The following is a 16836-nucleotide window of genomic DNA, read 5'->3' as shown; positions in this document are numbered from 1 at the left end:
TGCTATCTGTTGTGTAGCACATAACAGACGCGTCACTGTTATCACACAGCTCCCCCACAGGGAAGATGTCTAAACCATCTAATAGGGTCATAGATAAGGATTTGACTGTAGCAGGTGATCTTTATAAGAGGAAGCATGTTACAATCTATAAATTTTAAGAAAATTCATGCTAGCTCTAGTCAGTTATAATCAATAATAATAATACTATATATTTAATATATACACAACTTTTCTCAAGCTCCTTAGGAAAATAACAGCATTTATTTCATAATGAATTGTTTATTACATTTACAAACTGGACATTTTTCATTATTATATATATTAAGTTATCTAAATGTACAAAATGCTCCAATCAATCGCTCATGAAATGTTTAGTGTTCAAAGTCTTTGAATTCATCTTTAATTTTAAATCAGCAAATGTCTATCTTACTCTAATAGTACTGTAGACAAACCATGCTCAAGATATACATTGATGACAATACAGTACATTCAGTAGCATGTAATATAACAAATTTGGAAATTATTTTTAGGAAATATTCTTTTATTGGCATCATAAACTAGAACTTAGACGTACTTGAATGCACCGGGACACATTTATATGTTTTACCACTTTAAAATATAGTCTTTATTTATTTGTTAATGGAGAGTTATAATGATCAGTGCATCTGTTTGCAGCTAATCTTATGAACTATAATGTAAACTGTGATGTTTTCCAATAAACCAAGCTGTCAGTAATAATGTGACCTGATTTCCTCAGTGTATAAAGGAACCGCACCTCGCTCTCTCTCTGTGCGAGAGACGAAGATGTCCTCAAACAAACCCTGAGTGAAGATGAAGCCCACATGCTGTGCTTAAAGAAAACTCTGGAACAGGTCAAGAGGGCAAACCAGAGATGCTAAAATTAGGAAATGATTAACAGGATGTGAACTGCATCTGCAGTTATTTAAATTGGGTGAAAATATATATATATATTTTAATTATTTTTAGTTTTCTGCCACAGTATTATTTAATTTGAGTGAAAAACTAAGGTGGCATTTATTAGTAAAGAAACTGATGTCTGAAGCTGTGAAATAGGTTCACTATTTCTCATATTATAATTTTTGTTTCCTGTGTAGTTTCTATGTACAATGTGGATGTGTATAGATTTTTTCTTTTGTTAAACTTTCTTTCTGTTAAACAAAAAAAAAAAAGTTTTTAATAACTAGGTATACACTCATTTCTCTTTTTCTCTATTTAAATGCCAATTGTGGAGGGTAATTATATATATAAACCTGTGTGCTCAAAAACGTTTGATTACTTCAATTTGGATCATTTTGTAATCAATTACAATTCAACCTTTATTTGAAATAAATGATAAATAATACTAATGAAATCAGACTGGCTGCTGCTTCTTTTGTTAAAGGCAAAACTCTGAAAGCAGTTTACAGGATCAAAGCTTATTTAGATCCAAGTGTCTTTACAGATGACGAGTGGAGAAAAAAGAAAATGACTCACATAATCCCAATAGTTTTGTATTTTACAAGAAAAAATCTATCAGTGATGTAAAAGACATCTGAACCAGGTTTCATTCAGTGACAGCTGGAAGAACCACGAAAGGCAAACCTTAAAGAAATGAGCATGTGCTTAGAAATGTACCTTCTAATGGATTGTGTAAAAAAATGTCCACAACTGAGCTGATGCATACATTTATAGACTTCAGTTTTAAAAGTCTGCATAATGATTAACAGAAGTAGAAGAATGTGTTTAATATGTTAGCTTTCACAGATCATCCTTAGTAATCATGAGAACATTTTCATCTCTCTTTCTTAATAAAATACAGTATAAACATTCTTGAAAACACACATGTCCATGTTTTTCACTTCATAATGACCTCCAAACTCCTTTCTGTCTTGAACTTTTAAACTTGCTTACCTTTGTAGACTGTAAAACCATGAACAGCTCTATCGATACACAGTTTATGCACCTCCATCTATATTTTATGCACTGACTGCACTGTACTCATTCTCATCAGAATTGGAGTATTTTTATTGCATATACATTAAAATTAAATGACCAGTCTCTTATTTAATAGGGCTGAGATTCCTTATCTTTGCCTAACTGTTTAGCTTGTATAAAAAAGCTTGTTAAAAAAGAATATATGTATTAAAAAATTAAATGTTATATACTTTTACTTCAGGACCTGTTGTCGGTTAATAAGCTGTGAAATGTAAAACCAGCTTATTTATCCTATTACTTTAGGAAGCATAGTGTATATATCATCACCATTAGCTTTTAGACCTTGTAAGTAACACCGTTAGGAGTTCACACCATTGAGAGGAAGACCTTCTGCACTATAGAGGTATGAGAGTCGGGGGTGTTAAGTATTGCCCGTTCTGTGTTTAGTCTTGTTAATGTTGGGGGTTGCTGATTGTAAAACCAAATGGAAATGGTAAAGGGTGGGAAAGGCCAACTGGCATTCAAACATCACAATATGGTCAAAAATAAAAGTGCTAGGCTTTGAGACTCATTTAGCCTGTAAATAAACAGCATTCAACCAAATTAATTTTGACTTGAAATGAATTATCACATAACTGGTTTACAAAAATCCATTCGTAGATTTAGACCTCAGTAGAGGGGCAGTTGGGGGGTGGTGTGTGTGTGTGTGTGACCTTTATTAGATTACACAAGGAAGAAATCCTGAGAGAAACCAGACTCAAAAGGAATTCATCCTCTTCTGATTGAAGCTAGATAGTGAGATACAGTATACATGTGTAGAAGAGTAAAGACAAACAATACTGTAAACATGCTGAAGGGATAAATCCTGGGATGAGCACAGGAAAATTCAGTTAAATTTTATTTGTATGGTGCTTTCAACCATGGTCACAAATCAGCTTTACAGAAAAATAAACATTTATCCTTAAAGAGCAAGACAGAGGTGACAGTGGTGAGGAAAAATTTCCTGACATGAAATGAGTAAGAAACTTTGAGAGGAACCAGCCTCAAAAGGGAACCCATCCTCATTCACGGTGATTGATTGTGATTATAAATCATTTCCTTTCTATAACTGTCTACTATATACTAGTTGTGTAACCAGGACATTTATTCTAGTTTTAACATAAAGTCTGTCTTCTTGAACTTGTGCATCAGCTGTTTGCTGAAGAAGACTTGAGTGAAAAAGTTTTCATGGCAGTTGCAGTCCAAAGACATCTTCATGGTTTCTAAGTGGCAGTCTTTATGATTGCAGCAGCATTTCTTTTCTTCTAATTGAAAGCATCCAAATTACATTATTTATTGAAACAAATGACGAAGACTTGGGCATAAACCTTTTTGTAGATCTTCAGGCTATACAACCATAACAGCAGAAGGTGAGTCACAAGTGCAGAAGCCCCAAGATATATTCCCTGAATAATTAGAATAAGAGAACACCAAGAATCTTTATTGCAATAAAGAATGTTTGTTTACTTTAAAACTTAAGCTTACCTTTAAGATACAGTTTAAAGCTAAGGCAAGCTTATTTATATGACAACCTCAAAGATGTTTACAAAGAAGATACTGTAGGTGTGGTGAGGACTGGGAACTGTAATTGGTCTTGAGGTGTGAATGAGTGTGTGAATGTGGACTGATGTCTCAGTATTATTCTTGGGATTGGAAGCAGGTCCAGGATAAACTAGGATCAAGTTTAGTAAGTGAGAAAGAAAGAAAGAAAGAAAGAGAGAAAGAGACAGAATAGCAAGAGAAATAAAGAGACAGAAAAGCAAAAGAAAGAAAGAAAGAAAGAAAGAAAGAGACAGAAAAGCGAAAAAAGAAAGAAAGAAAGAAAGATAGATAGATAGATAGATAGATAGATAGATAGATAGATAGATAGATAGATAGATAGATAGATAGAAAGAAAGAGACAGAAAAGCGAAAGAAAGAAAGAAAGAAAGAGACAGAAAAGTGAAAGAAAGAAAGAAAGAAAGAGACAGAAAAGTGAAAGAAAGAAAGAGACAGAAAAGCGAAAGAAAGAAAGAAAGAAAGAAAGAAAGAAAGAAAGAAAGAAAGAAAGAAAGAAAGAAAGAGACAGAAAAGCGAAAAAAGAAAGAAAGATAGATAGATAGATAGATAGATAGATAGATAGATAGATAGATAGATAGATAGATAGATAGAAAGAAAGAGACAGAATAGTTAAAGAAAGAAAGAAAGAAAGAAAGGAAGAAAGAAAGAGACAGAAAAAGAAAAGCGAAAGAAAGAAAGAAAGAAAGAAAGAAAGAGACAGAAAAGTGAAAAAAGGAAGAAAGATAGATAGATAGATAGATAGATAGATAGATAGATAGATAGATAGATAGATAGATAGATAGATAGAAAGATAGATAGAAAGAGACAGAATAGTTAAAGAAAGAAAGAAAGAAAGAAACAGAATAGCTAAAGAAAGAAAGAAAGAAAGAAAGAAAGAAAGAAAGAAAGAAAGAAAGAAAGAAAGAAAGAAAGAAAGAAAGAAAAAAAGAAAGAAAGAGACAGAATAGTTAAAGAAAGAAAGAAAGAAAGAAAGAAAGAAAGAAAGAAAGAAAGAAAGAAAGAAAGAAAGAAAGAAAGAAAGAAAGAAAGAGACAGAATAGCAAAAGAAAGAAAGGAGACAGAATAGTGAAAGAAAGAAAGAAAGAAAGAAAGAAAGAGACATAATAGATAAACAGATAGATAGATAGATAGATAGATAGATAGATAGATAGATAGATAGATAGATAGATAGATAGATAGATAGATAGATAGATAGATAAATAAATAAATAAATAAATAAATGGTCGAAGTAAAAGAAATAGATTGTATGTTAAAGTATGCTGCATTACTTTAGGGATTTTTTGAAAGTTTGTGCATATCTTGCTTAAGAAGCAAACTTGAAGCTCAAGGGCTTCTACTAACGTGATATCTGGGAGTTTATTATTTTTTATTTTTCCCCCCAAACTTTTCCTTTAATGGTTACATGCTGCCTTTGCTATGATTTGAAATGAACCTTTGTCATTCTGAATGAATATAAAAACACAGATTTGCTCCTCTTCAATGAAAAATATCTTGAATCTACTCAAATTTTAATCTTTGTAAATTGTAAATCTTTTTGATTTACAATTATAAGATTACATTAAACCATGTTAAAGATTATTAATTGTATTTCTAGACATTAAAATCTCTATTACAAAATACTTTTGTTAATGTTAAACATTATGTCTAGAATAATCTTATAATTATAATCTTATTCTATAGTCGTAGAATTGATCTGAAATACCAGATAAATCAGAAAATATGACCATATGTAATCTGTTTTTCAGACACAGAGACCAGTCACAAAGCCTAAACGTGAGCCAGGTGGCTCGATCACCAAACACCACATCAGCTGGAGTGGAGATCAAGTGTGAAGAGAGAATATCAGAGCAGAGAGATCAGGAATGAAGCGACAGGGTGTGGATTTCACATCAGGAGCTCCATGAGGTCCAGCTTAATCATGTGTGTGACAGGCAAAATAACACAACAGTAAAATCTTAAATGTTCACGATTTGCAAGGATTTTTTAAGATCGCTTCTGTCATAGTATTAATGTTGTGAATATGCCGTACATTTGAATAAATTTGTGTCTCACATTGTTAAACATATCACGTGTTAGTCAGAAATTCTTTCTTGGTGGATCACTGGCTATCTTTAACTTGCCTGACCGTCTCTATTTTAGCAATCTGAAAACCTGTCTCTATACAGCCATATGAACTGCTCTTAAAATGCAAGGCAGGTTTTATAAAAACAAAAAAACAGTTTTAAGTTTTAAAAGGTTTAAAAGGTGCTTTTGGGAAAATCAAGTAAAACAGACAAGTGCTGGTGTGTGTGGCATTTGTCTCCTACTAACAGTTTGTGTAATTAGAGAGGGGAATTCTTAACCCTGATTGACAGCGACAGTCTCTGTTTGACTTTCTTAATTTATGTTTCTTTTTTTGTCAACTTAGTCTATGTACACTCAATTTTTACTCTGTGAAATGTGTATATTTGACACATATAATATACCTTATGAATGTGTGTGTGTGTAAGTGAGTGAGTGAGTGAGTGTGACTGTTTTCAGAGGGGGTTGGTGAACATCCTGTATTATAGCCTGGCCAGTGTTAAGTGAGTGACAGGTGTGAGTTTGCATAAAATGGCCTCCATCTCCCATGATGCCCCAGCTATCCAATAGGCTGTGGAGATGAGGTGATGATGCTGTCAGGTCTCGAGGTATATAAAGTAAAAGTAGCGTATTAGCACTTCTGAGCAGTTGGAGCATTCCCAGCCTTGCCTCGGGTGTAGGGATTGCTTGGGGAAAAGCAAAACTACACGGATACCAACCTGTGTAGTTTTGTTTTTTTTGGGAATATTCTCGAGGCTCAACCGTTCTCACACTGGATTTTGGAAAACATTTCTGGATACGGAGCTTGTTTCAGAAGATTAACACCTCTGTGGGCTCTGTCCCTACAGTTCAAGGCACCCTTGTGGATACAAGTAAGTCAGCTTAATGCCCTTCTACTTACATCCTGGAAACTTTTTCTATCTTTAAAAATGTATGCTTGGCAATTTGCTGTTTTGTGATCTAATGATTTCGCAACAATAATAATAAAAAAATATTAATTTGATAAAACCCTGACCAAGAGGTGCTGTATGTACATCTGTGGCCCTGCTGAGGGGTGGGATAAAGAGGAATAAGGTAGACCTGTTATTTTACACAATAATTGATTTTAGATTGCAACTTTTCATCCCTCAAGGTTATTATATGGTGCGATGATTTGAGAAAAGCCAAGAATAGCCTGTGATAGCATTAGAGTGGTGTCCCAGCTCGGCCGTGATGACTTTTTAAGGGAATCAGCAGCAGGGCTATCAGTTGCACCTCAAGCTATGTGCCACATGGTGACTGTCAATCAAGCAAAGGGACTGATTATTTTTAGACTCAGCCTTTTGTGACACTGGGGCTTCAATTTCTAGGGAAGTTATTAGTTTTTCACAAAATTGTTTCACTCCTGAATTTATCACGAGACAACTGAGCAAATGACATGCGTCATTCTTTAAGTATTTTTGACAGTTTGCTGATCATCTATGTTGCTTTCAAATAGTCTTTTGAATCTTTGAAATAATTACTTTGTGCGTTGGGAAAAGTAGTACAGTTACTATCTGTTATTGATTTTATGTATAATTCCTTTGCTAAGTTTTATACAAATTACTATTTAAGGCTGCTGAATTTAGACAGTTATACTTAAAATAACATACACATTAACTAGTATTGTTTGTTTTCAATGTTTTAAGCTAATTATGATTTATATCATTTGTTTTAAGTTCATTTGACTAAATTCATTTGAATCGAACATTTCTCTACTTACTATTCAGAGCCACTTTGTCTGAGCATCAAATTTATTGGCACAGATGCACAAGCTATTTTAGGTAAAGGTCATGTGCAGCTGCCTGGCCATTTTAAAAGTGCTAGTTACAAAACCTCCTATTACTATAACAGTATTGCTTCATAAAAGGGTGATAACTATGATAATTCACATTGTGATTTTTTTTGATTGATGGTGAAAATATTTAGTTCAAGAAATATTAATTTCTGTTAGAAAAGTTAAAATAATTCTCTGATCGTGCATGCAAATCAGACAAGGCAGCTATAAACAGGTTTCATGTGTGCGTATGCATTTGAAATTAGTCATGACATTAGTCACCATGAATGAAGGATTCTGTGTCATTTATAAATGGCAAACAAGTAGCTTAAATAAACATCCCTAAAAAAAATGATAATAATAATAATAATAATTCTAAACCATAACATTAGAATATCCATGAGCATATGTGAGTGCTGGAGGAAGGTAACAGAAGTGAAAAGTCATTGTAAATGAGGTGACAGAAAAAGCAAAGACACCAGTTGTTACTGTCATGTCTGTGAGCTGTCAGTCAGTGCTAGTTGTGAAGGTTTGGCCTAGCACTCAGACCCCATGGAGCCACTGATCTCTCAAGTGACAAGCTGCTCTTTAGTCAGCTGCTGGGGAGGCACTGCAATGATTATTAAGTTTAACTACAGCTAAAAATACCCTGCCCATAATTCGCAATTTCTTGATAATTGCAGCTGGTTGAATCTTAACGGTGAATAAGCAGTAATCAGTGGTTTGTCATTTGTCTTTCTCTCAGGGTGCCAACCATCATGACAACACAGGCGCCAACATTTACACAGCCGCTTCAGAGCGTTGTGGCACTTGAGGGTAGTGCCGCAACGTTCGAAGCCCAAATTAGTGGTAAGAAGGCCTTTTGATTTCTTGTTTGTGAGGAAAAATCATGAAATGTCCCAATGTAAGCCCTCAATAACATTAATTATAGATTATTCTGCATTATTTGTATTAGAGAGGAAACTCTAATTTTACAGCAACATTTTGGACTGAAATTCTTTAATTTAATATTATTTTAATACTTTATATTATTTAACATCTGACTTATTTACAACAAAAATAGCACTTGCTAATAAGACCCTCTTATATATGGATCAGGTAATCCAGTTCCTGAGGTGAGCTGGTTTCGTGATGGCCAGGTTCTTTCTACTGCCGCTCTGCCCGGCGCTCAGATCTCGTTCAGCGAAGGCCGCGCTGTTCTGAGGATCCCCGCCGTGACAGCCGCACACAGTGGAAGATTTTCTGTGAGAGCCACCAATGGCGCTGGACAAGCCACTAGCACTGCTGAACTCCTGGTTACAGGTAGGAAAACATCTCCTAGAATGTTGGGTTGCCTTTTTTTTTTTTTTTTTTTTTTTTTTTTTTAAATAATAGCCATAACAAAAATTAGTACATGGTTACTGGAAATCTGCACCAAAACAGCCTTCAACAAACTGAATTTTTCAAATCAAAACATTCCAATTAAACTCTTTTGCTTTTAATTTACATACATGGTTCAGTAAAATTCTCAATCGACCAACTACATTTTAATAAATTTAAATGGACACACAGCTTGATGGCTCCGCCCCTCTAGCTACTGCTCTAGCCTGCCCCTAGAGAAGACTGCAACAAGTGCAGAAGTATGTTTTTGATTTTTAATTGTTATCAAGATGTACATAACACAGGCCAGCACAAACAACACTGCAGACTTAAGAACAAGAGCACAAAATCTGCTGACAAGAATAAGTCCTTGACATGTTTTTTGTATACATGGAATTTATATCATATGAAAAACATCCCAAATTAGTCTTAGTATTGAGGTGGCTTGGCTTTGTAAAAATCTAATTTACTCAAGAGACAAAGAAGTATCCAACATTTCACATGTCAGTGTATTAAAAGTTAACTAATATTTGTGTACACAATGTGTACACATTATTCACACATAAAAGTATGTAAAGTATGCAATTTGAGATGTTATGTTTTATTTTTGGGACACTCAATACTGTATTTCACACTTTTTAACATGCTTTTATTGTGACTCTATTAGAAAGATTGTATACAGTCAGTTACCAAAAACATTTTCAAATGATATGGCCAAATATGCCTCTTCTCACAGTTCATATGTTTGAAGAATATTCTCAAGTAATTTATACCTGCTGTTTTTGCATTTAAGTGCCATTATTGTGTTAACAGTAAAGTCAGGATTAAGTCATCTGGAAATAAGGGTAATAAATCAGGATTAAGTGTACATCTTATAGTTTTGTGAAATGGAGATCAAAATCAAAATAGGATATGCTGTTAAAGACTGTTAAGGGTATCATGTCCAGGGAAATTAAGGACAAGTATTTATAGTACACTGTAAATAAGCTCTAAGGTACAACATGTGATGTGAAGATTTATGTCATGGTTGAAAATGGGAGCATATCTAGTTTGAGTTTTGAGAAGCAATATTCATCCAGAATTAGATGCCTTATTAAATTGATTTGTGTTCATTTTTCTGTTATTGTATCAGTGTGAAAGGTGGTTCTTAAAGCTTTAACACATAACCAATTAGTGATTATTTTGTAGCAGTGAAAATTAACTGTTAATACCATGTTTGACTAGTTATTTGATCAGAATGAGTTCTGAGATTTGTCTAGATCTCAACAAACACAATCGGTCCTATAAATAATATCTAGACCTTATACCTAATTAAAATTGTGTGTGGAAAGCTCAGAAATAGAAAGCTCCATGGCTACAATAAATGGAAAAAACCTTTAGTTTTAAACTGATTTGAACATATCAATTAAATATCATACATATCTGTTGGGTTATGTTAAAATAAATCTGTGCTGAGTGTGTGAGTTACATTTATTTTTGGATTTTGGTTTTACTTGGCTTGCATTTAGATTGCATTCAAATTACATTTATATTCTGATTAGAGTTTAGACTGTGTTTATATTGTGTTTGTATTGAAATTTTGCCTGGATTGTGCTTAAATTGCACTTCTCTTGTTTAGACTGTGTTTAAATTTTATTATGTTTAGGTTTAGTTTAAGATTCTGCATTGAAGTATATTTAGTTGTATGTGTTTAAACTATGTTTGGATTTTGTTTAGATTGTGTTTAGACTGTCTTTAGAATTTATTTAAAGTGTATTTAGATTGTGAATGTATTGCTTTTAGGTTATGTAACAGAATTACATTCTGTTTAGCCTGCATTTAATTTGTGTTTTGATTTTGTTTAGATTGTTTTTAGATTGTGTCAAAAGTCTTGTGTATAAACTGTGTTTTGATTGTTAAATTATATTTAGAATCTATTTAGATTGTGTTTAGATTGTGTTCGTATTGTTTTTAGGTTGTGTTCAAATTCTGCTTGGATTGTTTTTGGATTGTGATTGTTTTTAGGTTGTGTTCAGGTTGTCTTTATTAGATTGTGTTTTGACTGGGATTAGATTGTGTTTAAATTTTGTTTGGATTGTGTTCAGATTGTTTCTAGAGTGTATTTAGACTGTTTTAACGTGTGTTTTGACTTTCATCTCAGAGTACGATGGGTTTACTTGTACAAGGAATTTGTATTGGTGCAATAGTAATAATGAAGTTTAGACTGCATTTAAGTTTGTTTATAAGTGGATTATATTTTGATTAATTTAGATGCACATTTAATGAATTTTGATTGTGTTTAGATTGTCTTTCAATTCTATTTGGATTATGATTAAATTGTGTTTTGATGCCATTGTGTTAATATGGTGCCGAGGTTGTGTATAGATTGTGTTCATTTTGAAGCTGTGTTTAGATTGTGTTTGATTTAGGTGGTTGTAGCATGATTGCTAGGACAGTAGGTGTTATTCATGCCAAAAGCTACTTATATTAATATGATATAGTTGTATCGTTAGCAGCTACAGCAAACTATTTTTGGTTTAAAGGAAGTTTGATGCTAAAAGCTAGTGCTAGCTAGGAATTGATAGGTGCTTATGCTTTCTAGCTTTGGTGATGAAAGCTAATAACCATTATTTTTTAAGGCTTAATACTAGATTTGTAGTAGAGCTAATGCTGGCTAATTTTTTTAAAGAGTGAATTCTAAGTAAGTGCTTTAAATATTAGCTTTCTTTTGTAAAGGTTAATGAAAGAACACATTTTAGGTGGTTTGGCTTATGGGACTTGGGATAATATAACATGAATTATCCTTTTTAATCAAACAAGCAAACAAACAAATAAATCAGAGTTAATGCTAAGTGGTTGGCTATAAGCACATATTCTAGGTTGAAATCTAAATCTAAATGTGAAAAGCAAGTTAAACCATGATATTTTACATAGAAATGTCTTGTTTTAAATAAAGGTTAGAGATTATGCTTTGTAATTTAGGCAGTTTTTGCAGTAATACTAGCCTATTTAAGTACTTGTATGTGTAGTTTACATACGACAGATGCAAATAATTCTTTTATATGCATGCAAGTTATGTAAATTACAGCCTAACATTGCAAATGTATCAGAACATCATCATTAGATAAGCAAGACTACTAACACATATTCTGTGCTAATCTGCTAGCTAACATCTTAGAAATTCAGAGGAAATACTACCTGAATGTATGATGCTTTACCTGAGGCCATAGCTTTAGTAATAATACCAACATTATCAGAATTGCTTGTTTTGCTCATTTTGATAACTTGCTCTAGGTGTGGGTGTTAGGTCGGGTCTGATAATTCTATGTATGGATTATTTTTCAGCGGAAACTGCGCCACCCAACTTTATTCAGAGACTACAAAGCATGACTGTGAGACAAGGAAGCAAAGTGAGACTGGATGTCCGCGTGACAGGAATCCCTACACCTGTGGTGAAGTTTTACAGAGAGGGAGCTGAGATTCAGAGCTCAGCTGACTTTCAGATCGTTCAAGATGGAGACCTTTACAGTTTGTTGATTGCCGAGGCTTTTCCTGAAGACTCTGGTACATACTCAGTTACTGCCTCTAACAGCAGTGGACGTGCCACTTCAACTGCAGAACTACTGGTTCAAGGTAATTTTCTTTACAATATATCTGTGGATTTGTATCTTGAAGGATTGGTAATCTTAATGATTTGTATGTATGCTAATATGCTAATACAAATATGAAAGTAAGTGTTAATGGGTTATATTTCAGAGAGTGACAGAAATGTTTTCCTTGATTTTTCTCCTTAGCTAATTATAAAGTTTGATATGACTTGAATTTTGTTGGTTATATCTTGGTGCATACCAAATTCTACAATGCTAACTAAAATGACCAACTGTGCAGGTGAAGAGGAAGCTGTGCCTGCTAAGAAAATTAAGACAGTCATTTCAAGCTCTCAGATTTCACAGGCCCGCCAAACCAGAATGGAAAAGGTAATCAATATTCCTTATTCGAAGCAGAGTTTACTGTCAACACTTAATGCTGCTCTGCTAATATCTGGCTTTTGGTTGATCCATAGAGAATGGAAACTCACTTTGAGGCTGCTTCCATGCAAATGCAAGTGGAAGGAGGTATTCTGGCTCAACAGATGGCCCACAAGACTCCACCACGTGTGCCGCCCAAACCCACCTCCAAGTCTCCTCCATCTCTTGTGACTAAAATTTCAGTTACTCGTCAACAGTCACCTTCTCCTGTGAGGCATGTGAAGGCACCCACACCGACTCCTGTCAGGTAACAATTTCCTGAATTTTCTACATTATCTACATATTTATGATAATGTGGCATAATGGTGAAGCAGACATTAATGCCTCCTCACAGCTACAGGGTCCCTGGTTCTAACCTTCACTTGAGTTTTCTTTTGGTATTGAGTTTCACAAGTTCTCCCAGTGCCTGTCTGTGTTTCCTCTGGGGTTTCAATGTTCCTCTAAAATCCATTTCACTAGGTTTAATAGCTACCCTTATGTGTGAATCTGTGTGTGAATGGCTGCTCTGTGATGGACTAGTGTTCCATCCAGGGTGTGTTGCCACCTCATTCCCAGTGTTCCCAGAGTGCTTGCTGTGACACCTTGCTGGAAAAAATAGGTTACAGAAGAAGAGTGAATGCTTCTTTTGAGTTTTAATCAACTACATTTGGGTCTAGTAGGTAAGTTAGAGCAGAGGAGTGGAACTGAACAGGTAGTAGATCCCAAGGAACAGGGTTAGTTACTCTCCATTAGCCCTGAAATGGACTCTATTCCAATTAAATTGTGGTTTCCAGTGGCTTCTGTTATATCCTTATATATTTACATATGTCCTTCAGACTTTAAAAATTCTTTATAAATTAAACATATTTACTCCAGAGACTGACATATCATTAAATGGCACAGTAGTTTAGGATCAATTTTCTGACCATTTATTTAAAAAAAAGGTGAAACACATTAACTATGCACATATTGAAATTTTTGGGTTGTGCTTAGAGCTGCTTATGATGCTAATTTCTTGGCTGGTGCTTTATTTCCTTTATTCCTGTGTGTTGAGAAGATTTCGAGTGGGTCACCAGTTATGGTAGAATTTATGGTTAATAGTAGAAAAAAATTAAACTCTCTCAAATTTTATGGATAACAGCATGGTTTTGCTTTAGCGATAAAAAAAAAAGAGCAAAATGAAAACAAAAGAGACTCACAGTTCAAGAATTCAATGCAGCTATATGACACAGTTATATGACAGCTCTGCTCATTAGCGATCTGTGAAGTGACAAGTATGATGGCCGTATTAGCATAAAACTTGAAGCACTAGAGCCTTATCTCTTTGAGCAGAGTGCACAGACGAGGAGGTGTGAGAGTTAGACAGTGCTGCTGCATTGCATATCAAGTAGAGGTGAAGCAAGAGCTAATTCCCAATAGCATTACTATCAGCAGGCAGACAAATGGCATTGTGGGTATTTTATAAACCATTAATCTAAGTGAAAATAGACTAACCTGTCAATAAAAGAAGACTGATTTAAAAAAGCCTAATCAGTGTGTGATTATAAACTAAATATCAGATGTCATTCAAGATTAGATGTAAAATACAAATTAATATGCAAATCGTTCATGGTGGAAACAATGAAATTACAAATACATAGGAATTAAATTTAACAAAATACTAGTCTAACATGGTTTTTAATGTAACTTGTCCTTCTTTTTTATTTTCAGAACTGTATCCCCCTCCACAAGACTGTCCATATCACCAATCAGACCTGTCAAGTCCCCAGTGATGACCCGAAAACAGGTTACACAGACCACAGAGGTCCTGCCTCCATGGAAACAGGCGGGATATGTGTCTGAGTCTAGCTACGTTGCCAGCATGGCAGCTAGGGCTGCACAGGTTCAAACCACTACCCAGATCCGCACAGAGCAGCGCTGGGAAGGTGGAATCACCATGCAGCAACAAGTCAGCGGTGTCGCTGTCAAAGAGGTAGGCAGAATACTCAACCTTTCTTGAAGTTAGGGCTTGAATGCTTGTAAAAGAGAGGAAATCTATTTATTGATGAGGTACAAATTGTAAATGAATAAATGAAAGGTGCTGGTGTCTTTGAAATGATGCATTAATATCTATCTCCATGCAATACTGAAGAAAACATGCAAACAAACACACATGTCTAGGTTGCATCCTAATTTTACTTGCATGTATGAAAGGAACAGCAAAGCAAGGATGACAAATCTGTTGCTGTTGCCACTGTGGTGGCAGCAGTGGACCAGGCTCGTAGTCGCAAGCCTTTTGCTGGCTCAGCAGAGCCTCATGGTGTAGAGAGCACCACTGCTACTGTTCTTCCTGCATCTCCGACCGAGCAGGTAGTTTGGTCATTCAGTGACATGGTCATTCATCCAACCCTTTAATTCACCTCCATCCTGGTGCCTCCATTGACTTCCATAAACTTCATTTTGCCTTTTCAAGTTGTTATGTACATTTTTCTCATTACCCTTTCACATTCATATTTCTTGTCACACCACAGTGATTTTTTTCACTATTTTTTTATTGCTCTGGAATCACAAAATCCCAAGAAGACTAATTTCAAGTTTTTTTTTCCACCACTTTATCCACACATGATACTAACAGCAAAACATCATTCACATCTACTGTGAAGATAATTGTTATTTTCCTTGTTATTTGGCAAAACAGATCAAGCACATTTCATCCATGACACTTCTTGAGCAGGATAATGCAAGAGAGGCCACTGCTTCTCTCCCAGAACACACAACAACTATGGAAACAACCTCTAGCCATTACACATTTACCTCTCAGGAACAGGTATCCTTAAGCCATCATCCTTGTGTTTGGAGCACATTCACTTGGGTGTACTGAGAGCACTTTGAATGAAAAGTTCACAATTTCACCTAAAATGATACTAAACAGTTACATCATCTCTTGAAAAACACAATATACAATGTACTATCAATGTACTACTATCCTCAATGTGAAATTAAATGTAAAAAATTAAGTGAAAAACAATCAAAAACCATGTAGGAAAAAATAGCAAAAATAAAAAAAGGTACAATACCCTGGATGAATAAGTGTGCACACACTTTTAAATTAGAGGGGTTTATCTGTGTTCAGAATTAATTAATCATATTCAAGCTCATGTTCAAAAAGTAATTATCTATTATTCTAAAATTAATATAAAGGTCAGCTTTTTCTGCAAGTTCTTCTTCATATCTTCTTGGTTTCATCCCACTGCTGAAACCATAGCCCTTAAAAAGCTAACAAATCACTCATGGTATCTCTTTAGATGTATCCTCTATTTATAAACAATTAAGACAAAATCATACCAGGGGGCTGCCATGAGACCTAAGCAACATTTTTAAATTGTCTTTTGCTTTTATGTTGTCATATTATCTAACAGCAAAGGGACCCAACTTATAACCAACTTGCTAACATCACTGCACAGCAAACTCATTACAAGCCAGGAAACACACTTTATTGTGTGCTTTTAAAATGCTGTAATTTTAAATTAAACACACAATGTATGAATCTGAGGGTGTCTTTGACGAAGAACATAATGTATGTCTATGTACTGGATTACAACTGATACTTATTATCGCCAGGGTGATGGGAAAAAGGCTGGAGCTGTGGCCACAGTGCTTGCTGCGGTGGATCAAGCACGTGTACGAAAACCTGTGCATGTTGAGAGTGCTTTGGCTGAAGAGGAAACTGACATTAAACAACAGGCAATGCTCAGTGCTAAGCAACAGGCTGCAAGTCAAATGGAGGTTTTGCAAATTCCCAGTGATATATCGAGCATTTCCACCGAGCAGAAAGTTCAAGTCAGCCAGGTTAGAAGTCTTCTATGACAGGGTACTTTTATTCAATGAAAGGTGGTGGTTTATTTTCAATTCATCAACCTGATTTTTGTTGATTTATATTAGATCCAAAGAACTACTGAGGTTAAGGCCCAGGTGGATTCTGGCCTTGCCCCATCCCCAGTTCCTCATTTCACAGTTTCAAAAGTTACTGTTCCTAAACCTGAACATAGCTATGAGGTAAGCGGCAGTTATATCAGGCAAGCAGAGAATAACCTTATAGACAAATCATAAACAAATATTCAT

The 16836-nt window shown here is 34.7% G+C and overlaps 2 protein-coding genes across 3 annotated transcripts in view; both read left to right on the top strand.

The window, feature by feature from the left end:
• The window catches only part of ccdc141 (coiled-coil domain containing 141), a 49527-nt gene extending 47889 nt beyond the window's left edge, over positions 1-1638 (top strand). Inside the window, exon 26 of the mRNA XM_058393190.1 lies at positions 758-1638. Within this exon, the coding sequence (XP_058249173.1) occupies positions 758-825 (68 nt within the window). The 3' untranslated portion in view covers positions 826-1638. The remainder of the gene's footprint in view (positions 1-757) is intronic.
• Positions 1639-6252: 4614 nt separating this feature from the next.
• Positions 6253-16836, top strand: part of ttn.2 (titin, tandem duplicate 2) — a 170023-nt gene continuing 159439 nt past the window's right edge. Inside the window, exons 1-10 of one of the 2 annotated variants that reach the window (XM_058391672.1) lie at positions 6253-6467; positions 8136-8239; positions 8489-8692; positions 12074-12361; positions 12617-12705; positions 12792-13003; positions 14446-14707; positions 15413-15541; positions 16336-16563; positions 16657-16770. In XM_058391672.1, the coding sequence (XP_058247655.1) occupies positions 8149-8239; positions 8489-8692; positions 12074-12361; positions 12617-12705; positions 12792-13003; positions 14446-14707; positions 15413-15541; positions 16336-16563; positions 16657-16770 (1617 nt within the window). In that variant the 5' untranslated portion in view covers positions 6253-6467; positions 8136-8148. The remainder of the gene's footprint in view (positions 6468-8135; positions 8240-8488; positions 8693-12073; positions 12362-12616; positions 12706-12791; positions 13004-14445; positions 14708-15412; positions 15542-16335; positions 16564-16656; positions 16771-16836) is intronic. The other variant, XM_058391673.1, reaches the window with a different exon arrangement.

Source organism: Hemibagrus wyckioides, linkage group LG06 (genome assembly GCF_019097595.1).
Source record: "Hemibagrus wyckioides isolate EC202008001 linkage group LG06, SWU_Hwy_1.0, whole genome shotgun sequence".
In the NCBI taxonomy this organism is placed as follows: domain Eukaryota; kingdom Metazoa; phylum Chordata; class Actinopteri; order Siluriformes; family Bagridae; genus Hemibagrus; species Hemibagrus wyckioides.
The sequence above is the reverse complement of the archived record's forward strand: the minus strand, read 5'-3'. Positions and strand labels throughout refer to the sequence as shown.